Below are 24,437 nucleotides of genomic sequence, written 5' to 3'. Positions count from 1 at the left end.
ATATACTAGTAAAGACAAAGCATATTTAATTTTTATTAAGAAATTATACTTAAATCTAGGCCAGTGCTATGAGATATGCCGACTATGGCACATTTGCAGCTAACAAAACTTAAAGTAATTATTTTGAAAACTACGAATCGGACGATTTACCTAGACAAGCTTTTTGTTATCACAGCTCAGCACACAATACAAGCTCTTTTTGTTTGGAATCAAATGAATATATGATTTTTTCAAAAATATTTACCTATTTGTTATTATATACATAAGCCTTAGAAGGTGTTTAGGTGGCTCAAGTTTTAAAAAACTGTATACTATAAGTACTGTCCAGGTTTAGCAACAATTCATTAACCTGGGATAGCCAGGGAAGGGTAGGGCTTAGGTGTCAAGGTATGCAGTAGGCACAGAAAATCACAATTTATAGGGAGTTTATGAGATAGTTAACCATGTTGAATGAAACTACATAATAGCACTTCATTAGTAAAAGTTTATTACATCGTCACCCAGTTAATTTAACCTATTCAGGTAACAATTCAAAGATCAAAACAACTTAACTAAAAGGACTCGTTTTTATTTACAATACCATCTATACTGAACTCTGAAATATCTATATCGCTATCATCTTTCACAGTTACCTTCTTTGGCTTAACTATAGTTTTGTGATTTACGATTGGCACGCTCTCAGAATCGTCGAGGATTGAACTGCCTAGACTGGTGTTACTGCCACCAATACTGCTGGCTTTGACCATTGTACCAGCAAGCACGTCCACTCCACCCACGAGTGCAGTAGTAGGTGTATCATTGCGCCGCGCCAACTGAGATTCAATTTTTTCTTTCAGTTCGGCAATTTTAGGACTCGTACGAGTTACGTTTTGTATCTTCGTGTCGTTTTTGAGTGGCTCATTTTCAATGCTGCAAACAAAATAGTTTATTAGAACCTAATTCATGATTACAAAAAATATAGGTAGATGTAACATCCCTACTCTGTAGATGTTCAGTCTAGATCAATTCAATCTCATACCTAAATCTTAATTACTTAGACATACCTGGATATATCCCATTCTTCACCGTCAAGATTTACTAAGCCCAATTCATATTTTTCGTTACCCTCACTTTTCTCTGTAAGGCTTTGTGACGGAGAGGCACTTACAGACTTCATTTGTATGGCATCCATATCAAACAACACCTTCTTTTTATTTAAAGATGATGTGGAAGATGCATTTTTCAAAACACTTTTCGTTTGTTTAGTTGTGTTTTGGGTGTTGTCTTCCAGAAAACTCTTTTTAATTGGTATGTTCGACAGCGACTCTACATCGTCACTACTATCATCATCGTTTTTAGGTGGTGACTGTTGCTGGGGTTTGTTTTTCATAATATTATTTAAATTCGTTGCAGTTTCAACCAGATTGGTAACTGATTGAGTGCGTAGTATGTTATCGTCGCTTATTGTGAATTTTTGAACAGTGTGATTATAGTCTGCTGATGCTGACGCAGGTCTTCGAGCTGGAGACTTAATCAATGTTTCAATAGATTTAGATTGTTGGACAGTTGTTGTATTATAATATTTATGATCACTTTCCTCAGAATCGTCTTCAGTATTACTAGTCAATGCTTCGGGTATTTGGTGTGTCTTGGTTGCAATCAATGACTTTTTAATTTTCTTAGGCGTACTCTTTGAATCTTGGCTCGATTTTGTTTCCTTGCCATTATTTGGCTCGTTTGAAGTGTTACGAAAATTTTGCGTTACATCGAATGCCTTCAACGGGCTACGCTTTGAGGATACAGGACTCGTAGAGCCAGATCCGGGGGGAGTCTTTAAAAGAGACATTGCTCGTTTCGCTACTTCAGTATGTTGGGACTTTTGTTTTTCTTTAACATTGGAGTCGTTCATTTTTACGAGAGATAAAGCTTTTGTCTTAACGTTTGATATTACAGATGTTAAGTTCTTGAAAGGTTTTTTAGCTTTTGTTGGAGAAGTGTAATCAGGCACTTGAATAACTTCTTTTCTAAACTCCGGTGTACTTGAATCCAATAATGCCAAAATTGAATGCCTCACTTTACTGTGAGCAGGATTTTTCTGAAAATTATTGAAATAAATAATTATTTAATGTATATTAGAGAATAACCATAATCTTTTTCTGTAACCCGATAACATTACCTTAGCTTTTAGTTCTTGGTTGTGATGAAGTTGCATGCGTTGTTTTTGGAAGACAGTTTGAGGTAGCCGTGACTTAAGTGGGTCCACACCAGCAGATACTAGACGACTGTTCACTTCTTCTGTGATCTTCGCTCTTACTAGTTTCATTGGACTGCGAATAAAAAAACGTTATAAATGAGTTAGTTCCATAAAAACCAAAAAATGTGCTCTAGCTCTAAATAGATATATCTTTTAACAAACTATTACATACCTTCCAGGTATAATATTAGGACCGTTCTTTCCTTTCGATGTCTTAATATGATTAGGCTTTAATTTTTCTTTCTTCATTTTCGGTCCCTTGCCATTCACTAATTTATTTGTTTTGATTGGAGTAGAATTAGGCATTTTTTGCGGCTTTTCTTCAATCTTTTTTGATTTCGTAGCTATCTGAATATTGGATATTTTATGGTTTTTATCCGAATGCGCTTGTCTATGATCAGTATGAACTTCGATTGTATGCATTGGCTGAACATTTTCACTACTAGATGTATCTGAAGAACTTGACGTAATAGAAGCGATATTAAGCAGTTCTTGTGCTTTACGATGAAGTTTCTCGAGACTGTTTCGGTCAGCCTCTAACTCAGCCTTTTCAGTACTAGCTGGCACTTTTGTTGATTTTTTCCTGACTGTGGATCTATCAACTTTTTTTTCAGGAGTCTGAAACAGAATGAAAGTAATTTACAAACCACCAAATAATTTATCAATTTAATTTCTATCAACGTAGAAATCTAGTATTCACGATATATTACCGGTAAATCATCAGTGCTTTCAACACTCTCATTGGTCTTGGAGCTAAGGCTTTGCTGTAATAAAATTTTCAACTGAGCTGCTCGTTCCCGCTCTGCTTCAGCGAGAGCGCGAGATTCTTTGGCATCTTTTGCGACGTCATTCAATTTCTGAAGCAATAACTCGTATTGCTTAGATTGAGTTTCGGCGCGGTTCGACCAAAATGAAACTTGTGCTTCAGCTTCTTTACTTCTCTCTGCATTTTCTTTCTCCGTCCTTATCCTCTGAAAGTTGTAAAAAAAACAATTTGAATATCCGAAACCATTACGTATTCTATGTATTAATATATGCAAGTCGTACTAACCGAATCATTTAGCTCTTTCTTCAGAGCTAATATTTCAGCACCTTGTTGTTTTATTGTATCGTGTAGTTGAACTATTAAATCGGACTGGGTGGGAGAATTCTTTGAATTTTCTTTCTCTTTTATGGTATTAATCGTTTCCATTATTTGATTGCGCAGTTTGTTCATTTCTTTATTATAGTTTTCGTGTTCCGCCTTTTTCCATTCTTCTAATTTGTTAAGTAAGTATTCTTCGTTGTTTGTAGACACTTCTGCATCTTTCATAACTTTTTTAACTTCTTGAATGGTTACGTTATTTTTATTATTTCTGTCTTCAGTTGTAGATTGTGACGGTGTAGCGACAGTGGTTTTTGTCTCAGCCGCGTTTATACGATTTGCTGTGATTTGGCTGTTCGTGTTCGCAATTATGATTTCCATCTCTTTTATTTTATTCTTAAGTTCAGTAACTTCAGCACTTAGTTTGGTATTTTCATTATTCACGTTATTATCCTGTTTGTCTTTTTGTGGGGCTTCTATAATATTGGCGTGCCGTCTGGATATATGACTTTTTAAATAAAGTTGATTAAGAAATACTTTCTCGCAGTAATTACATTTATTGTATTGCAGTGAATCATTTGATGGTGATGGAAATATATCGCCTTTGTGTGAGAGAGTTTTTAAAATCATAGTTGCTATATTATCGTTACCATAAGGTAGAGGAGTTTTGAATGAATGTCTTGATCTTTTCTTTAACTTTCTTATTTCGTCGTCTTTCTCACGTAGATCTTTTTTACATGTGTCAAGTTCCTAAAGAAATATAATTTGTTTATTTCAACATCGGTAAAAAAAACATTTTATCAAATTGTATAGTTCAATTTACCTGCGCTAGGGATGTGATTTCTTCTCTCAACACATAAACACTACGGTCTAGATAGTGTCGGCAGAATTGTTGGTATTCCACAGCCAGCTGAGCTAGCCGGAACATTTTCATAACACCCTCATCAAGAATGCGTACGTCGAATTCCGATTCAAACACGCAATCCAATATCTGTTGATTTTTAGAAACACATAATTAAAGAATCTTTACATTTGATTTCATAATTAACTTTCCTGCTTATCCAAACATTGAGCAATTTAACTAATAAATTCTATGCTTATTTTATTTTACGGAGTATTTTATAGATTTTTTTTGCCATTCAATTTGATAATAATAATATGAACTTTTAAGAGACAATGCCTGCTTAAAATATGCCTCGGCTATCGGCTTATGACAAACCACCAGTTGAAAGCATAGAAATCAATGAACAGTTAGCTTACGTCATTCAGATGTTGTTCGATGATAACAAATTTTCTCTCCTTTATCAAACTATCTATGTCTATGAGTCCTGAAACATCAAATGGTCACTAAGAGTTAAAAGAAAGAACTACATGAATACCTTACATAAATATAATGAATTGTGCTTACTGATTTTGTTCCAGTCTATGTGAATTCTAGGCCGATGTGTGTTAAAAGTAAACCCAGACTCTTCAGCTAATTTAGGAAAGTGATGGTGGAGTTCGAATGATGCTTTACACGCCATAGTTATGCAATTTAAAAAACCACTCACTAGTAAGTATTACGCACATTACTCTTATACTATTCCAATAAACTTGATGAATATACATTTAGGGTAATTGACAACACCGATCCATTGTTGTGTATTATTTGGTTGCCTAGCAACCCCGTCCTCATGTCCTCATTGAAGTGTGACATACCAAAGAGGACTATCATAATTTGTTCGTTGTTTATGGGATCTACTTGTTGCGTTTAATTGGTTTTATGCAAAAAGTTTATAATGTTACGACTGAATTAATATAAAAATATCTCTATCATTTGCGAGACATAATAAGAATTCAACTATATAAATAATAATGAGTGTAGATTCTCGAAATAGTTACTTTGTGTTTTGTTAAAGTAGTTTAAAATAACACTGGTGATGGTAGGTAGCTATGTTTCCAATTGTTTTAAGTGGCTACTGATAACACTAACTAGGGAAACTCTGCCACAAACTATACTTATGTCTCCGCCTAAGGTCCAACCACAGTGCCAGCCCACTAAAGTCATAGGCGGTCGTTTTTAATGCCCTATCTATTCACTGTTTTCTGGTACCTACTTGGAAAAGGCATTAAAATTATCTATCATCGTATAATTACTTTGTTTAACCTATTCAGTAGTATTCAGGGATAGCAATTTCTACCCAAAATCAAATGAATGAATGATAGATCATTTTGACCTGTTAATTTAACATAGAAAACTATCCGTAATCTTTGACCAAACATTGATTCCGTACGTCAAAGCTAGGTAGTCTTCATACAATGACTGGTCGTTGACCTACACTAGGTACTAGTGTCAATTTATCCGGGTTACCTGGTTGAAGTAAAATAAATAAAACATTTTTTCTACGGTCATGAACCACATTGCTGACTTAACTTTATTAGTCCGAGTTACAGAGCTTGTTTCGTCGTAAATATATCTATAGCAGCCTATATCTAAGAGGAGCAGTCTCATGGATAGGGGGCGGCCTGGCGACATACTATTCATAAGGTATTTTTTTGGATTTTTCTATATGTCGTCGACCGATGTTTAAAACAAATTTAAGGTATAAGAAAAGTGTGCAAGTTCAACTCGATACACAAAACGTGAACTCAAAATACGCAGGTGCCGATTTGTAAAGGGGACAGCCTGAATATTTTGCACCTAGCCCACGCTCTGTGGCCGAGTTTACAGCTTTGTACAAATGTAAATGTTTGCATATAAAAATAATAAATAACATCGCTTTGGCAGAGTCGTTCGTCCAGTGAGCACAGCAGCCGGGTCGTCGTGTTGTCCAGTGATGTCGAGGAGCGGATTGTGTGTCGCTTATGCGGCGGGTTTCTCCTCGGAGACGGCAGTGGCTCCAGAGGCCACAGAGCCGGTTTCCTCCGGCGACGCCTGGCATGACAGCGAGGGGAACTTCTTGTACAATTCGGCGCGGTATTTAGGGTGGCTGAAACAAACATTCAATTAGAGATTACACGATAAATATGGAACAAGCAATTTGAAGTGAAACATTTTTCTGTGTTCAAATATTACCTGATACCATATACAATGGGATTGTAGACAGCGTTAGCCTTAGCGAAAAGTGATCCCCAGATGGTAGCGAGAGGGCTGATCGGTGCACTCTCAAAGACACCGGTGTAGTTGATGACGAGGTATGGGGTCCACGCCATGAACCACAGAGAGATGGTCATCAGAGCTACCTGTAAAGATATTTATAATGATATTTCCTCTCCATCAAAAATATTACTAAGAACTTTATTTCAAACTTGGATGTTAGTTCATACCTTTGCTAATTTGCACTCTGCGCTTGTATTAGCCGCTTCAGATGACCTGAGAGAAGCGACATTCATTTTCTTAGCTTGTTCCCTCATGGCTTTCTCGTGAGCTGCTACGGCCTAGGAAGAAAAAGTGTGATAATGAAAAGCTAATAGATTTAAGTAAGTAATTAATTAGCTAGATCCTTAGGTAGGTAGTCTTGATATTTTATTAGGTTGAGATTTACCTGGACAATGAAGAAATAAGAGTAGATGATAAGCAGGAGAGGCATGAAGTAACAGAAGACGGAGTAGATCAAGATGTAGCTGCGGCTGAACCAGTCCTTTGCCAAGTAGTCAGTTCCACAGGCAGTCATGTTTCCTTCCGGCACGTAACTGAACGAATTTTAATACAAATAGGTAAATTATTCGAAAATTCACATGATGCTAAAATAAAGATCAATGAATTTATATGATATAGATTCACACCCCACCCCAAAGTTAGAAGTCGATGTTTCTTACCGGTTCCAGCCGAAGAAAGGCGCAAGAGTCCATGCGAGCGAGAACAACCAGATTCCAAGGATGCGCAGTAGAGCTCCGTTGTTAGTCATTGGCTTGGCGGCGATACCTTTCACGATGACGTTGTAGCGGTCAAAGGCAATCATTGTCATGGTCCATATCGAAGCGCATCCAAATAATGAGCCACAGCAAGCGTAGATTTCACAAGCGAGAGCACCTGCGCCATTTAACAAATTGTTATAGACATTGTTTACTATTTTTATAAAACAACAGTATAATAGTACCGCAAAAAGATTTTTAATACTGACCCCAAACCCAAGTTTCGTGATAACAGTTAACAACCATAGCCGGAGACATAGCGCACATCATGAGGAAGTCAGAGAAAGCGAGATTCACCACTAGTAAGTTGGACGGAGTTTTAAGACTCTGGAAGAAACAGAAAAATCTGATATTTTTTTGGTATAAAGTGTAAATTTTGCTATAAAAAAATGATATAAACTGTCACAATAGTGTGCAAGTATAGATAAATAACCCTTTAGTACCTTGGTGGACATGAAAATGTAGATGACCATGCCATTGCCAGAGATTGAGATGAAGCCAAGACAACCGATAGTGAATCCCAAGAGACCGTGCCACAGAGGGTTCATAGGCGGAAATTGGTACCTGAATAAAGCAAATTATTTATTTATTAAGTCAACACATTAAGTCGTGTTGGAACAATCAACACATTAAGAAACTCTTTATTAAATTATTAAGATTTGAAATAATGGCGACTTACCAGTGCGGATCGATCATATGGAGCATATCTGGTGGCACTTTATCCACAACGGTCTGGTTAGCGGCTCCATATGCCGCGACCTGGCCACCCCATGCTTGGAGAGCAGCCATGCCTGGCCCGGGATCCAGAGGCAGAGCCATCTTCGTTGTAGTTACTTACACCTTAGAAATAGTACAACATGTATTACTAAACTCACTTAAACGATCCAATTTAAAAATTATTTGACGAAATCTTACTTAAAACAGGAGAGGGAGGCTCGCTCCGAGATGGTTACGACAAAAATACTGAAGAAAATCGATAAACGAACTACTCCAGTCTTTAGTGTACTATAACCAATCTCGTGATGCGGCGGGACTGCCGAGGCTGGGGAGGCTACTCGGCGCTCGCTCTTGCTGCATCGTCTTTTATACTAGACCTTTAGGATTACCAGTGACGTTGGGTAGAAAATCAATATTCATAATGAGATATACGTATCTAAGAAGGTGAAGACAACATAACTACCACACTAAGATACTGCTTATGCACAGGGTTGGACTTCCGCATTTACCTAACTCTACCTATGTGTGGAAACATTCTCACTTTGCATAGTTCTCATAACATTCTCCAATTCATTCTTTACGTTAGGTGTTAGTATGTCTGTGGTGGATAAACTAGGAGGGGGGAAGGTAGAGACTATTTTTGAAGAATTATGCTCCAAAAGTCATAAGTAGAAAACCTAATATTTTGTTCATCCGAGGCTTTTGGAGGCCCCCAGAATCGGAAGCCTTTAACTACGCGGATATACAAGTTAAGTGTTATTGCGTTTTTTTCTATGCATTTTTGCCGTACCTACCACATTAAAGTTTACCGTCCCGAGCCCCGGATGACGTACTTATAACAAAATTCGTCGTGCACTCTGCACTAACTTTCTACTTACCTACCAAGATTAAAATAATTATTATAGAGATAAGTATCTCATAAAACTGATACACAGTAGGTACCGAAAAAAACCCTATAATATTGATCTTTTTCTTTCGTGACAGCTTAACATTCAGGAAACAATTATGATTTACCATTTGTTTTCAGAACTAAGAACAGACGTATTTAGAAAATCTAAGGAGAAATCCCCATTGTGCATTTTTAAATGAGAAAAGTGCATTAGGTTATTCTCAGTGCACCCCTGCACTTCCTATGTCTTACTTTGCTCTAATATCGTTAAGAGGCCACTAAGAACCTGGCTATGTCAAGCGCTAACAAGATTATACCTACTAACTGTCGTCGCAGTTACATCGGACCTATTTATTTCTTGCGTAAGCGGTACATTGTATCTAGAATTTTATATGCGGTCTCAATTTTTATCTTAATTTACAAAAGCCAAAATCTTATATGTTTGTTACTCAATCACACCATCGTTGTGTTTGGTATACAGATAGATTTGTGCGATCCACATTCATTGTTTCGAGTCTGGTTGTACTTTGTGTCTGTTGTTTGTATGTTTGTAAAAGTCCCCGCGACACAAGAGCAATTCGAAATGCGGGTGTCGTCTATTTTAAAAAGAGAAAAAAAAGGTTCTATATGGACTTTTTTTTCGGATTTATTTATTTTGTATTTAATACCTCATTTATTTTCATTTATGCGTCATATGGATCAATATCCATGCTCCCTTTTTTTCGCCTGGGTAATGCATTAGTGTATGTATGGCTATAAGGCTTAACGTTCCGGCATTTGGGCATACTGACTAAAAACCTGACGGTATTCCCTCAACAGCCACCTTAAAGGGACCAAGACGCGGTATCTACCTTTTTGAAATGTAAAAGTACCTATGCTATTTTATTAATTCTTGAAATGAAACGACATGACATAACATATCATAAATTAATTTATTTAGTATCTACTTAACGGTATCAGTAAGTATTTCTGTGCAACCATAGTTTTATTTCTAGACAAATAATTACAAATCAGCTGGAAACATAGGCTCAATCAATGTAAATTACTAACATACATGATATAATATTTTGTGCGAATTCATTAAGTTCAGCCAAGTTAACGATTAAAATTAAATAATGGGTTTTATAATTACAAAATATCTAAGTGGAAGCGAATATTTAGAATATAATTTAAGTTTTCATTGAGCATATAAATTATAGGTACCTCAGTAGGTACCTACCTAAAATAACATTGAATTGTTTTTATTGAGCTTTTGACCTCTAGAAACTACAATCCCGGTGTTAACTCTTGTTGATTCTGCCCATCTCGTTGTATCAGGCAATAGGTAATCAATACTTTGGAATGTAATAAAAAATAATATAATACTAGGTAGGTATTAGTTTCTTGCACCGTGCTACAGATAGGTATAACTCAATAACAGTGCTAACGAAATCATGCTGATTGTTTCTGGTTGTGTTTGGCATGCGCTGAGGCGGCGAAGTCGCGCAAGCTCTGCTCGGCGGCGGCTCCGAGCTGCTTCACCATGCGCGTGAAGTGTCCCTCGTCGTGCTGCAGCAGCTCGTGCGGGTGACCGCACTCCACGATCTCACCCGCCTCCATCACCTGTAGAATAAAACCACTTGTCGTATGTATCTTTATCTTTGAAACCTTGAATTTGACGTGGCAAAACTACTGCAAAATTAAAATACTTTTGTAAGGTTCGTCGAACTGCAAGCATTCAATGGAAAATTTTGCTATAATATACAGGTACAGAGTGTGGCAAAACCAAACTACCTAATATATATAAAGCTAGTCTCTGGAGTATAATTGCTTTCCCCTACGGGTCTCACAGTTTTACCAAATTCTGCAAATAGGTACTTAGAAGAACATATTATCTGAAGTTAACTTACAACAACGCGATCAGAATCGGCGACGGTATGCAGACGATGTGCCACAGTTAGAACGGTGCAGTTCGCGAAGTAGTTCCGGATAGACTTCTGTATCAGGGTGTCTGTGCTGTAAACACAAAAACAAATAGGTGAGAACTAGGAATCAATCTTACTATTCAGAGGTCAGAGAGGTCTTTACATTTTCGTTGTCATGGTCGTTTATATTTTTGTCATGAATATCAACGTCTAAAAACAAAAACGTACTGTACATACGTACGTTTACAGTACGTTTTTCATAACTTTTAAACTCTCGCGTTGCATGTTTAATGTACTTATAATAGAATACGGGAATGTTATGATGTTATGTTATGAAGTTATGAAAAACGTACTGTAGATCAAAAAAGTGTAATACATACTTAGGGTCAACGTTAGCTGTAGCCTCATCGAGCACAAGCAGTTTATTGCGCGCGAGTGCAGCACGTGCCAGGCACAGTAATTGCCGTTCTCCCGCGCTAAAATTAGATCCGCCAGATTCCACAACCTGAGACAACGAACTCACGCTTTTCTTCAGCTCCACCTAAAATTTAATTGGAATTAAAGGCTTTAAAGTATAACACGATCTTTCTTCTAATGTTGTTACTGAAGCTTCGTGTTATTAGATTTTCAGCGTTTAAATTTTTAGTGAACAGTGAATGAAGTGCTTTATATTCGGTTATGTGTGATACTGAGAAAAGGCTTCTTTATTATTTAGATTATATACTGGCATTGCTAAAGATACTTCAAAGAATAATAAATGATGTTACGGACCTGTTCTAACGCAGCCCAAATATCAGCATCCGTGTACCGGTCGAAAGGATCCAGATTGTATCGGAGACTGGCCGAAAATAGAACAGGCTCTTGTGGAATAATCGAAATGTTTGACCTTAATGCCTGTTGAAGTTTCAATAAATATATTAGAATCATATCAAAACCCTTAAAGAGACAAGTGAGGGTGAGGTTCTTACTTTTAAGTCAATAGATCCCGAATCAACATCATCGATGTAAACGTGACCTTCTATAGGTGCCAATCGGAAAAGCGCTGATATCAGTGAAGACTTTCCAGCTCCCGTGCGGCCGACCACACCGACCTTAGAAAAGTAAATCGTGATATGAGCGTGTTAGAGCTAGTTGGTAAAAATGTTTTATTATAACGTGAATTTTCACTTACTTTCCAACCACTTTCAATTTCGATATTCAGTTTTTTGAGTACAGGATCGGAGTCCTTGTCGTACCGTAGAGTAAGATCTTTGAACACAAGCCTGGCGCGCTGCGGCCACCCAGCAGGTGGAGCTTGTCCTTGAGACTCCTCCCGCGGCAGTGACGTGAACTGCACCACTCGCTCCACGCTCGTCATTTGTGAGATCACCTCTGTTGCCTGCTTCAAGCCGTATTGTACCATGGTGACAAGAATCAAACCTTGACTGAGAGCCAGACCCACATTACCGGACTTCGTGCTCCCTGTGTAATACGATTATTTATTATCTAATTTAATTTAGTTAATAGCCCAAATGTTTTTTCTACGTAAGTATGTACATATCTGATTAAGTAATCGCCTGTTACTAAACAAATCTGCGAAATTAAGGTTGATACTGAACATGTGGTCATCCGCCATAGCGTTTTTTTTTTATATTCAATAGCAGTCTTGGCTGAACTTAATATGGAAGTTACCCAATACTGAACAGGCAACATTTACTCACCATCATCAAGAATCAGGAAGACGTACGCGACTATGGCGACGTATCCAGCAGAAATAATGCTCAGCCAAATTAAAAATGCTGTATTTGTAACCAGAGTGAGGTACCTTTAAAAACAAAAACAATTAAGAGACTCTCGTCACTGGTTTATTACCTACTTAAAATCTATAAAGTGTTATTATACTCATTTATAGCTTATGTTATTAATTAACGGCTTATAGAGGTAAGTAGATATCTTCTTGACCTTTATAACTAAGTGTTCAGGAAGTGAGCACTGTTAGGTTTCATCAATTAAGCTAAGTAGGTAATTGTGCAGTAAAGTTAAGTAAAGTCTTATTTATTACAATTTTACCATTTTCATAGGCAATTAAATTTATTTCTTAATAATCCAAATTAATCTGTTAAAATTATATCTACAGGGTATAAGGCATAAGGTCTTATGCTAAGGCTACAGCTTCCAAAGCTTTTTAAATTAGAAGGATCCGAGGTGAGATTATCGTTAATAACAAACCATGCAGCTGTATGTATGTCTTGTTTGTCATCGAACTGTTTCCGCAGCATTTCCTGTGCATCGCACGCACGCACCGTGCCTAGCCCCGCCATCGTCGCCGACACGTGGGAGAACACAGGGCTCCGTGTTACACCTTCCACCCTATCATAAACAAAAATAGACAACTATTGTCGAACGGAAAGTTGTTAAATTGAATTAGTTTTACATTGTTGCTGCCAAATCTACCAATGATTACTTTATTGCATGCCGAAAAGGGAAATGTTTCCAAAATGACAAATTACTTTGGAAATTGAGAGATTTTTGGGAGGTCGTCAATGTCACGAAAGCGTTTTTCAAAGGCAAGCATAGTTGCAGTGACAATATTATTATGTCGTAATCTCTTTCTGTTTTGTTACCTCTTGATCGCCTGGGCCGTGCTGAGGTAGACCGTTGTCCACAAGTACATAAACACAGCGCACACCAGTGTGGTTATGATCATGTATGGACTCACGATGGCCACCATCACCAGAATACCAAACATCACCATGAATATCTGTGGATACACGATTAACATTATTTCATTAGATCAAAAAACCTAATGTAACTTAATATTAATGTATTAACACTTCATATTTATTTACTTGTATGCTATCCAAGTACATCCTGGGCAGTATCTCGTCGACGATACCCATGTCTTTAGAGAATCTGTTGAGAATGCGGCCCGAGGGGTTGGTGTCAAAGAAGCGCATCGTAGCCGCCAGGATGTTACTGAACATTTGGTTGTGTAGTCTTATTGAACTTCTCATGCACATCCACATGAACAATACCGATCTGAAAATTTAGAATAAGTCAAATCTGCTACAAAGGTTCTAACTTTACTCGTACCTACATATTAAATGGTATTGTATGTAATTTCTCATACCTAGCTGTGGTTAGCAGTATGCATCCGAGAATTGCTATCGCCCAAATATAGATAAAGAAGTAATGATGAATATTTATCACAATTAGCGACAGAACTCCTTCTTCTAATATGCTCGAGTTGTCTGCTGTCATTGGGTTAACTGTAAAGTTCATTACCCCTGTAGTATTATCGGAGGTTTCAGTAAAGTTTTCAGACATTTGAAATTTCTTAGTGCCGGCTTCTACGTTATTCATCCTGGAAAACGAACAAAGTGTGTTTAAGATGTCTGTATTATGGTACGAAGGAAATTACGTAGGGATGTTACTTACCAGTATGTGAGCCAAAGGTCACTGAACGACGTCACAAGTTGAGCTAGAATAATTCCAGCAATAGTCGTGAGCATGAGACACCAGCCTGAACCCGCACGGAAGTACTGCTTGTACACAGCTGCTGTTACTCGACCTGCAACAAATACATACATTTTTTTATTAAAGACTTTCTAACTAAAACACGGACAAAACACTAACTTACGACATATCATTAGAACAAATACTGAAATGTTTGAATCAGATTCCTATTCATGTATTTCTTTAATAAGAAGAATTACCTGTTCCTGTAACTTCTTCCTCTTCTGTTTCATCTTCTAATGTGTCAAACCCACCTTCGGCTCCAGTGATTGTGCTTGTATGAGACTGGAAACACAAAAATGAATTAACCACATTGAGTCAGTACGTGAAAGAGTATCACAAATTACCTGAATTGGGACCGTTTCTACCTGAATAGACATAGTCCGTTGCCGTAAATATTTACGTGGGGCTTGATCAGGTTCTTCTTCTTCATCCATCAGCTCAGCGAAGAGTGGTGACCGTGACACTTCTTCAAAGTGACCTTGTGTCTGTATCTCTCCCTAAAAGTACAAGTAAAAGTATCAGAAGTTAAACTACATGGCAGTTACTGATTTATATATTTTGCTTCATTTGCTTTTTTCTTTGTTCTTAGTTAGGGTAGACTGGGTTAGCATAACCTTATTTTGTTCTCATGCCATTTTAGTTATAACAATATTTTCGCCCCAGAACTTACATTGTTCAAAATAATTAGTTTATCAGCACCCTTCAGATGGTGTAGCTGGTGAGTAACCAGTATACGAGTGGAGAATCGCAGCAGTCCCATCACACATTCCGACACCAGGTGTTTGCCCACGTGTGTGTCCACCGCCGACAATGGGTCGTCCAGCAGGTAGATGTCTGCCTGAAATAAAAAAAACGGCACTTGAAATCATTCTTCAAAGGACATTGAGTGAAGACATAGTAAGTAAAAGATATACCTGTCTATAGCAAGCCCGGGCTAGCCCAATGCGGGCACGTTGTCCTCCACTTAGGCTGACACCGTGCTCGCCCACCATGGTGGAGTCTCGTGCGGGCCACTGCTCGAAGTCACGCGTCAGCGCACATGCATGCACCACCTGCACATCAATTCCATGAGACATTATCCCAATAAAAAATATCAATGATTATACCAAGATGGAATGTAAATAATATACCTTTTTGTAACGAACAGGATCGTAAGGCAGTCCAAACAATATATTCTGTCTAACAGTCGCTACAAATAGCCATGGCTCCTGACTGGCGTACGAAACACGAGCTCCTCCTAGTGATACAGTGCCTTGGGAGTGCGGCAATTCTCCGAGAATCAATTGCAGCAGTGAAGACTAGGAAAAAAACAATAACATGATTAAAAAAAATGTTTTTAGAAGTGTTTATAAGTAAAAATGAAGTTGTTTTATTACCTTTCCGGAACCAACCAGTCCCGCAACCCCTATGAATTCGCCGGGGGGCACAGTAATGTCGATATTTCTTAAAGTAGGCATGGCTGAGTCTGGTCTCCAACTGGCATGAACACCAGAAAGTATTAGAGCACTTGGTTTGGATCGCTCTTTCTCGTCTATTTTCTCTTTTTCGGTAACATTGGTGTCGTTTTGAGGTTTGATGCGTTTATCATTGGATACATCAAATTCGTCCAGGAGAAGAAATTCCTGTAAAATTGAATTCAAGTAAATAATATCAGTAATCAATTGGTAAATTATTCGCCTAAAAATTTTGTAGCAACCTGCCTCTATATTGTTGTTGTTATTCTAATAAATGATAAATTTCGTGCAAAACTAAGCGCCAAGCGGGCCTTACATGCATGCTTATAGTGCATACCCACCTCGATTCGCCTAACGGACACATTTGCTTCCGCCAAAAAGGATAGGGCCAATGGAAAAAGTATATTGCTAAGAAGTTGCAGTAAATTGAAATACTGAACAAGGGAGAACGTGATATCGGAAGTGATATCTCCTCCTATTAATACATAAGTCACTACGCCAGCAAACAGGATGAATCTCTCTGAGAACACGCTCAATGCTGTCGAAAATCCTTTGATTATTGAAGTTTTTAGAATGTAGCTCACTTCCAATCTAAAACCAAACATTAAGAATTACACAGTCATAATTATGATACTTTTTTATGTGACGACATAATATATATTTTTTATGTACTCGCGCACAAAGGGTTCCGTATCATTATCGAAGCAAAAAAACAAATATTTTATCAGAGTGAAAACTTATTTTATTCTGATTTCATATTATTTTTATGAATATTTTGATATAAGTATATTTGTTGCTGTAGCGGCAACAGAAATACATTTATTTTACTTGCGGCAAGATTTTAACTGTCTGTTTAGCAGTTGAGTTATTACGATTTATGAGATACCTAGCCCAGTATCAAACAGATATACGAAGAGCGGAGTCTCAGTAAAAGGGTTTATACCCTTTGAATACGAAACCCAAAATATTATGCAACAAAAAGATACCATACAGCAAAGATTTGCTAGATACTTACTTACGCAACTTGTCAACGAGTTTTTCGAACGGTTTTTCCCAAGCGTACATTTTTATAACTTGTACTCCACTCAACAATTCGTTCATTACCCTTACTCTTTCATCTGTTCGTTTCGCAATCTTACCTCTGAGAGTTCCTTGAAGGTTACTTAGATACACTGGAAGCATTAAAAAATATGTTTAGCTTAATAAAGTATGTTTTTTTAACCTATGAACGTCCCGCAAGAGTCTCTTTTCTTAAGAGGGAAGGGTAAGGCAGTCTACCACGCTCTGGACAAGAGCAGGTTGGGGATTTTACAAGCCATCAAGAAATGTGTTAAATAACTTTTATACATTGCCGTTGGAGCAAGTGATAATTATTTATTTTACACATAAAACTTCGAAAAGTTATTGGTGTGTTGCTTCGGGTTCGAACCGTTGACCAGTTACGTAGGACGAGATTACTCAAATCACTCAGCCGGCAGTGCATATGGAACTATTTGCAATTAATTTAAATATTGTTTTTTTTTTCTATCAAAAGAGGTAGTTTTCTTCAAGTCATTGTCTTTGTATTTGTTCCGCTTCTTTATCTCTACCGTATTGTGCAGCAGTGTAGTAAACGATACAAGATTGACACAAAGCTGTTGATAAATATTTGTGTGTATTTTAAGTGTACTAGTTAATAACAGTAACTACGTTGTTATAGGATTTCAACAGATAACGCAATGATAACAGAATGCCAGCATTGTCAGACTGATTTGCGTGAATATTAATTACGAGTATTTAAGAAAGATCATATTATAATCGTGTCGTACATTTTTATCAGATGTCAGTTGTCTCAAGCATGCTTACTGCTTTACTGCCGTTTTACTTTTTTTAATTTAGATTTAAATGGTGATCTATCTTAACTTTAAGCCAAATTCTGACAACAACACAGTTCAAGAAAAAAAAATTTTAATAAGCCACTATGTTAAATTGCTGATCTTAAAACAATAATAGTTACCTTGAACAACAATAGTTTGTAAAAATATGACTCCCAAAGCGGCGAGAGTGGCCAAGCCTATACGCTGCCACACCAGATAGGACACCACTATTACCACAAAGGGCGTGATCCAGAGACAGTTGAGAAACAGAGCTGCCATGTCAAAGCGGTTAACGTCGTTGGACATCAAGTTTATCACCTGACCTGGCTGGGTTTTAGTCAAACCACTCCGACCCAGCCGTAAAATCTATAAGAAACAAACGTAATAATCTTAAAATACATAGTTCTTGTTAGTTCTAATGTCACGTTACGTCAGTCCTGTGCCTGATCTCTCAATGGTCGTGTCGGTTTAGCCGCCCCATACCGGGCTACGATAGGAATAGAGAGTGTACCTATGTATTGTGTACACACTTGGACACTATAAGTCTTGCATAAGGTTCAATGAAACTGGCCGCCGTAGCCGAATATCGGCCAGGAGGACATCATCGTCAATGTCAATCAGTGTGTGACCGCATCAATGCCTGTATGATCTAATTGTAAAATGGACATGCATCCCGTTGTAAACTTACCTTTCTGTACAATAAAGAGCAGCTAGCTATCCTTACTCTCATTCCGACACACCCCTGACTCAGTCCAGAATGTGTCGCCATAATCGACGTCAATATACTCAAGAAGTTCATTAAAAAGTTGTAAACGTGCGCCCATAAGTATGCTTCTGGAGTTTTCTCTTCAGAAAAATACGATATAAACAGCGATAAAGTGAATGGAACTAAGGGTCTGGAAAATAAAAAAGAAAAGGTTCCTTATGCTTGTCATATTCCTTAAAAGAATAGCTTACCTAATTGGTGATTCTTTAGAGGTTTACCTTAAAACGATGTACACAATCCCAAGAAAAAGTCCATCTATCATATACTCAAGCCAAAAGGATCGAACGATAGCTCTTGAGAAAGAAGGTGAATAACCTTTTCCCTTTGCCCTCTGAATCTCGTGCTCCCAGGCTTGTTCGAGTCGGTCGCCCAGTCGGCCGGAGTGATCGCCATCTCTAGCTTTACACAAATCATCTACTGTTAGTCCTTTTTTGTATCCTCTGCGAAAGAGGCTAAAGCTCCATCTGAAAGGTAAATGTGTAAGTATTTTTGTTAACCCGCCAAAAGCCTCCTGAACCTCGGAACGATGGATTGGTTAATTAAATGAGTATGTTTATTTGATACGAAACTAATAATTAAATGGTGTCTTCTCCCAAGGTTCGTAGTCGTATAATTCGTTCTAAAATCTACAGAAGAAGTCAATAGGTATCCGAATCAATTTCGTGTCGATATTATAGAAATTGAGATAATAAGTAAAACAAATGAAACTTACGTCAAAAATATCTTTGAGAGCAGATTAGCTTTATCGTGAGGATTCTCCTCTTTGAGCACTACTTTGCAATCCATACTTCTGATGGCATTAAGTCCTTAAAAAACTGTTTCCTTTTACCACTTTCTTCTCCTCCTTCTGTCAATAAAATAAAATATAAATAAATATGTAACAATAAAACATTTCCCTAGTTACTTAGTTTCACTTAATATAATTAAATAGGTGTTTATCGATTAACTGAACTTAAAGTAGTAAGATACGTACTTACTCGTTTATTGAAGATTTCCAGTGTTATAAATACTGCAAACGGCTAACGGCAATGTATTAGAATGTTACAAAAGATTTTCAGATATTCTGTAAATTTCGTAGTCTTACAAAATATATTTGAAGTACCTATCTATGCACCTAGTAAGAGGGGAATAAGTCTAATACTTATAAATAGAGAGGAGTGGACTCTTCGATAGGTTTATCTTTATCAATAACTATAAACTATTAATAATGCATTTCAATCATATTTTCATTGATTGCTATTATCTATTAGACAAAACGATAACGTTAATAAGCGGTCCACTTTCGAAGCGTCAATAAACGGTCCCGGACCCCACAAAATTTCGCAGATAAACGAAATTAGCCGTTAAAATTTGTACCGACACAAGAAATGGACCCCTTTCCAACTTAAACTTTGTTATACAATATTACTTCAATTTCAACGATCACTGACCAATCTATACGCGAGTACTCAGAAAGTTTTGAGAGTAACGGTTTTTTTGTATGGGGAACTGGCAGAATGTAATTTATTTTAGAAATTACATTATTTCCAAATTTTTATCATGTATTTAGGTAATATGATCAATATTAAATAACTTCAATATAAAATAACTTACCAACTAAGTATGTCTCACTAAACATAAAACTATCTCGGGAATATTTCTTTCTATGCGATAGTGTTTTTGAAATTTCAGATGTGAACCCGAAATTAGGTACCAGGAATAACCCAGGATAGGTGTGACTTTCTGAACTACATAACTAGGAACATAGATACACTGACTTACAGCGTTGGTAGTGACTTGTCCTTCTACCCAAAAGAAAAGAAAACTTCTTAGTAGAACACTGTTCTTAATGCCGGAAGATAATTATCAAAGTTTTAAACAGACTGTGAAGAAGACGTTTCAAAGAAACAGGAAAAAGTTATATTTTTAAATGGGTTACACACTTGATACACTAGAGTGTATCACTCAACCTACTTTAACTTTTTTAAGATTCGTCAAACTTTCTGAGTGTCCTGCTTACATGTAATAAATCTGTAGCGAGGTCAATACAGTACATTGAATATATTAAGAAATTAAAATCCTATATGTATAGGGGTGTTAAGTAATGGAAACATCTTTTTTGCCTGCCTCTTTGTATATCAAAGCATAATTTAAAAGGTCTAACGATTACGCTGTCGGAATCACGGGAAAAGAAGAAGGTGACCGTAAAAGAGTTCCTCCTGTGCACGGGCACGGACGGATTCATGGACCCAAGTGAAAAAATTGTGGGTGCATTTGCGTGTAAAATATAAGCTCCCAAGAAATGGGTACCACACATCGACAATTACGCGAGCCGCACGAGTTAGCTAGTCAATTAATATAATATTCACTAAATACAACTAAACATCTTAATTACACACGTTCAGAGTGTTGCAAAATTATTAATATCCGGACTGTGTATCACAAGCCACGCTGCTACTTATACTAATAGAGTATCGTGTGATTATAAGTAAACCCTCTTCCGTCATATCGCTATAAAATATGAAGATACACCCTAGAAATAAATACAAACGAATCAACGAAAATCTCTGTATTTCTAAATGTCTACTTAAATGTTAACAGAATAGGGATTATTTTAATAAAAACATGCAGTGCTTAGTTAGAGTAAGTACGTCAAGTGATTTAATCTTAAAATGTACTTATCGAGCATGACTTGCCGATCAAGCGCCTGATTTCGCTATTTTTTTAGAGATTTTTCCAATGACAAGCGCACATATTTTTATCTCCGTACTTCTTCTCAAAATGGCCTAGTCATTTAGTTTTAGTAAAGTGACGAAATTAAGAGTTTTAATACAAAGGTACCCTTATAAAATGATTTGCTGAAATGCCAAAGACTAGGTACCTAAGTGTGCAGTGTCGGACTAAGGTCCAAAGTCGTCCGAGGACCGGGCGAAAAATCTTTAATGTCGCTTAGTCGAGCTTTATTTAGATTAGAATATTATAAGCAGCCTGGAGTCAACTTAAGTGTTCGGTACAGGCTCGCAAATGCGGACAACAAAGACTATTTTTAGGGTTCCATACCCAAAGGGTAAAACGGGATAACCACCCTATTACTAAGCTTCCGCTGTCTGTCTGTCTCCAGACTGTATCTCATAAACCGTGATAGCTAGAAAGCTGAAATTTTCATAAATGATAATAACTCTATAAAAACAAATGCCGCTATAACAACAAATACAAAAAAAAAATTAAGGGGGTCCCCATACAATTTTTGTTATGGAACCGTTCGTGCGCGAATCCAACTCGTACTTGGCCGGTTTTATTTCTGTATTATTTTCCAAGGCAAGTCTAGCTTCTAGTCTTCTTCTTCTTTACGTTTCTACGGAATACCTACTTACTACATAAGCAATTAAACAACGGTAATCAATAACTGCGTTCTTGATACGTATTTTTTCTGTATGTAGATAGCGGCCCATGTTTTATGTTCAAACTAATCAACAAAATCAAGAAGCTGTTGTTCGTGAAATTTGGGGCCAGTTTCCTGGGTCACGAATCTCAAAGCAATTAAAATGTTTTTAAATAAATATTCGGGGTTTTCTATTCATTAGACTGCTTCTGCGGTGCGGTCGATAACATAATATCCGTCGGCTGATAAATTTTATAAAAATAGTTTGATAACTATTATGGGTATCCGGACTTCGGTACGTGCCCGGTAATGTAAACATTGGACTAATCTATTCTGTTAACCTAATGAATGTTTGGTGAAATGAAAAACAGCTAACTAAATATTTTGCAGTTGATTATCTATACTAATCTATACTTACTAATATTATAAAGCTGAAGAGTTTGTTTGTTTTATTGTTTGTTTGTTTGAACGCGCTAATCTCAGGAACTACTGGACCGATTTGAAAAAATATTTCAGTGTTAGATAGTCCATTTATTGAGGAAGGCTATAGGCTATATATCATTACGCTACGACCAATAGGAGCAGAGTACCACTGAAAAATGTTACAAAAACGGGGAAAAATTTGACCCATTCTCTCTTATGTGACGCAAGCGAAGTTGCGCGGGTCAGCTAGTTTTTCTATACGTTGTGTTTCTGTTCATTGTGATAAAGAAAATAAAGTAATGCAGTATTGAACATTCCTATATGGATTTTTTTTTTGGAAGTCCTAGTCTATACTTTCGAGTGTATGATGTGGTGAGAGTTATGTAAATAGTCGTAAGATAATATGAATTATACTGAAAAAGTGATTAAACAATGACGTTATAAGATTAATTACCGAATAGATATTTCATTTTCATATTTATCCCCAAAGTTAAGGTTACTCTAAACAGATATCGATTAAAGTGGTTATTCAAACGTAACGTCTCTAATCTAGATGCACAGCACTGTTGTTTGAGTCTTTGATAGCTAACTGTCATAAATGTCAATGTCAACTTGATGTCAACTCGAATTTGCTCTCCGCGGTGCGACTTGTAATTTAGTTAATTTTAGTTTCGTTTATTGTATTTTCCGGATTTTATCGTTGGTTAAATGGAATTAATTAATTTGAATTCATCAATACTTAAAGAAAATTGAAGGAATCCTTTATTTTTACGTATTTCCCATACAATGGATTTAACCGACGATAACATAGCTTTGAGTGATGATGATGAAGAAGAAATCACTGCAGAAGTAGTGTTAAAAACTCTTCAAAGTGCCTGGCAGAATGAACGTCTAGCTCCGGAAATACTTCCACATCGTAACGATATGATAGAATGTATGTTAGGACAAATACAACACATGGAACGGAACATAAACAAGTTACCAAAAACTGATCTTCGAGCACAAATTCACAAAATGGAATTGAGTAGAATAAAATTTATTATATGTAATTATCTCAAAACTAGGTTAAGTAAGATAGAAAAATTTTGTATTCCAATATTAAATGAAGAGAGGCAAAGAATGGAATCAGGTAAAAATTACTTAACCCCTTCAGAATATAAGTATGCTCAAGAATATCTAATGAATATGGAGAATCATATGAAGACAGTAGTACTCAACAAAATGCCTGGTAATATGCAAATATTTGAAATGAATAAAATGGCCGAGCATCCTAACATGCACAGTCATGTGTTTCTGAAGGCAAATGAGACTGTAAATGGTGTTGTGTTAGAAGACCTGGCCGGAGAGGATGAAGAAATAGACTTAGAAGGTTTGTATGTTGTACATTTTTGTTTGGCTTAAATATTACCAATCCTATTGGTTGAAACTTATTCCACTCTTAGCTGTACTATGGTCAATAAACTATTATTATTGACTAGCTGACCCGCGCAACTTCGCTTGCCTCACATAAGAGAGACTGGGTCAAATTTTTCCCCGTTTTTGGATCATTTTTTTACTGCTACTCTGCTCCTACTGGTCGTAGCGTGATGATATATAGCCTATAACCTTCCTCGGTGAATGGGCTATCTAACACTGAAAGAATTTTTCAAATCGGATCAGTAGTTTCTGAGATTAGCGCGTTCAAACAAACAAACAAACTCTTCAGCTTTATAATATTAGTATAGATAAAAATTCACATATTTTTTATCCTCTGGTATACTGAAGCACTGATCAGTACCAACCTCATTATACACGAAACATACTCGTGAGCTCCCAGTGGTCCGCAGACCACAGGTCAATTCACTCTCTATACATTACACTCCCACATAGATAAATGTACAGAGCTTTAAACAGGTGCTCATTTGACTATGTTCACCACTGCACACTTCAAACCTTGGTTTGATGCTCTAATAGCTCAAACCTTCTCAATATTCTATTATTTGACAGTAGATTGAGTGGTCAGGCAACATTCAAATATAATCATAATATATTATATTTACTAGTGTACACTAGTAAAATCTTCATTATGTCTATAATATTAGGATGCCATGAACAAAGACTTGTGTAATGAAACAATAATTGGCTATGAAGGTATTTTCAAAAAGTTGACCAATTGTTTAATTGTTTCAGAGGGATCACAACACATATTGCAGTACAAACCAGTAGCAGATCTAGTGAAAAATGGAAAAGTGCAACTTATATGAAATAAAATATTGTTATCAATTTTATTTTACGTTTATCATTTCCCCTATTTTTTTAATTTAAATATTAGTTATGATCTAAATCAAAATCGAGAACCATACTTAACGTCTATGTTGG

The 24,437-nt window shown here is 36.7% G+C and overlaps 4 protein-coding genes across 5 annotated transcripts; 1 reads left to right on the top strand and 3 right to left on the bottom strand.

Annotated features, from left to right (window-relative positions):
* Positions 1 to 489: 489 nt before the first annotated feature.
* On the bottom strand, positions 490 to 4,936 carry DZIP1 (DAZ interacting zinc finger protein 1). Its single transcript, XM_076122605.1, has 9 exons — positions 4,726 to 4,936; positions 4,578 to 4,645; positions 4,141 to 4,308; positions 3,285 to 4,067; positions 2,944 to 3,204; positions 2,406 to 2,851; positions 2,156 to 2,306; positions 1,044 to 2,074; positions 490 to 909 (listed from the first exon to the last, which is right to left on the bottom strand). The coding sequence occupies exons 1-9, from the start codon at positions 4,838 to 4,840 to the stop codon at positions 552 to 554; spliced, it is 3,381 nt and encodes a 1,126-aa protein (XP_075978720.1). The 5' UTR covers positions 4,841 to 4,936; the 3' UTR covers positions 490 to 551.
* Positions 4,937 to 6,037: 1,101 nt separating this feature from the next.
* LOC142981093 (opsin-1) lies at positions 6,038 to 8,284 on the bottom strand. Its single transcript, XM_076126779.1, has 9 exons — positions 8,127 to 8,284; positions 7,891 to 8,051; positions 7,655 to 7,775; positions 7,421 to 7,538; positions 7,116 to 7,329; positions 6,842 to 6,989; positions 6,624 to 6,734; positions 6,373 to 6,539; positions 6,038 to 6,286 (listed from the first exon to the last, which is right to left on the bottom strand). Exons 2-9 carry the CDS (start codon positions 8,028 to 8,030, stop codon positions 6,160 to 6,162), a joined length of 1,146 nt encoding a protein of 381 aa, XP_075982894.1. The 5' UTR covers positions 8,031 to 8,051; positions 8,127 to 8,284; the 3' UTR covers positions 6,038 to 6,159.
* Positions 8,285 to 9,752: 1,468 nt separating this feature from the next.
* LOC142981078 (ATP-binding cassette sub-family C member 4-like) lies at positions 9,753 to 20,717 on the bottom strand. 2 transcript variants are annotated; one of them, XM_076126767.1, is made up of 26 exons: positions 20,674 to 20,717; positions 19,273 to 19,358; positions 19,008 to 19,142; positions 18,514 to 18,759; positions 18,218 to 18,425; positions 17,670 to 17,895; positions 16,689 to 16,845; positions 16,015 to 16,264; positions 15,596 to 15,841; positions 15,350 to 15,517; positions 15,134 to 15,271; positions 14,890 to 15,057; positions 14,585 to 14,716; positions 14,417 to 14,501; positions 14,139 to 14,271; positions 13,831 to 14,064; positions 13,550 to 13,739; positions 13,325 to 13,461; positions 12,930 to 13,070; positions 12,422 to 12,525; positions 11,893 to 12,182; positions 11,690 to 11,812; positions 11,493 to 11,615; positions 11,102 to 11,262; positions 10,707 to 10,812; positions 9,753 to 10,419 (listed from the first exon to the last, which is right to left on the bottom strand). In XM_076126767.1, the coding sequence occupies exons 3-26, from the start codon at positions 19,079 to 19,081 to the stop codon at positions 10,249 to 10,251; spliced, it is 4,011 nt and encodes a 1,336-aa protein (XP_075982882.1). In that variant the 5' UTR covers positions 19,082 to 19,142; positions 19,273 to 19,358; positions 20,674 to 20,717; the 3' UTR covers positions 9,753 to 10,248. The 2 variants fall into 2 exon arrangements, with proteins under 2 accessions (XP_075982882.1, XP_075982875.1); XM_076126760.1 differs by lacking the exon at positions 20,674 to 20,717 and having other exon boundaries at positions 19,269 to 19,409.
* Positions 20,718 to 22,680: 1,963 nt separating this feature from the next.
* Sld5 (DNA replication complex GINS protein Sld5) lies at positions 22,681 to 24,346 on the top strand. The gene is made up of 2 exons (XM_076126789.1): positions 22,681 to 23,448; positions 24,249 to 24,346. The coding sequence occupies exons 1-2, from the start codon at positions 22,866 to 22,868 to the stop codon at positions 24,320 to 24,322; spliced, it is 657 nt and encodes a 218-aa protein (XP_075982904.1). The 5' UTR covers positions 22,681 to 22,865; the 3' UTR covers positions 24,323 to 24,346.
* The last annotated feature ends 91 nt before the right edge of the window (positions 24,347 to 24,437 follow it).

The sequence above is a fragment of the Anticarsia gemmatalis genome, chromosome 2 (assembly GCF_050436995.1).
Source record: "Anticarsia gemmatalis isolate Benzon Research Colony breed Stoneville strain chromosome 2, ilAntGemm2 primary, whole genome shotgun sequence".
NCBI lineage: Eukaryota > Metazoa > Arthropoda > Insecta > Lepidoptera > Erebidae > Anticarsia > Anticarsia gemmatalis.
Note: the sequence above shows the minus strand (reverse complement) of the source record. Positions and strands in the feature narration are given on the sequence as shown.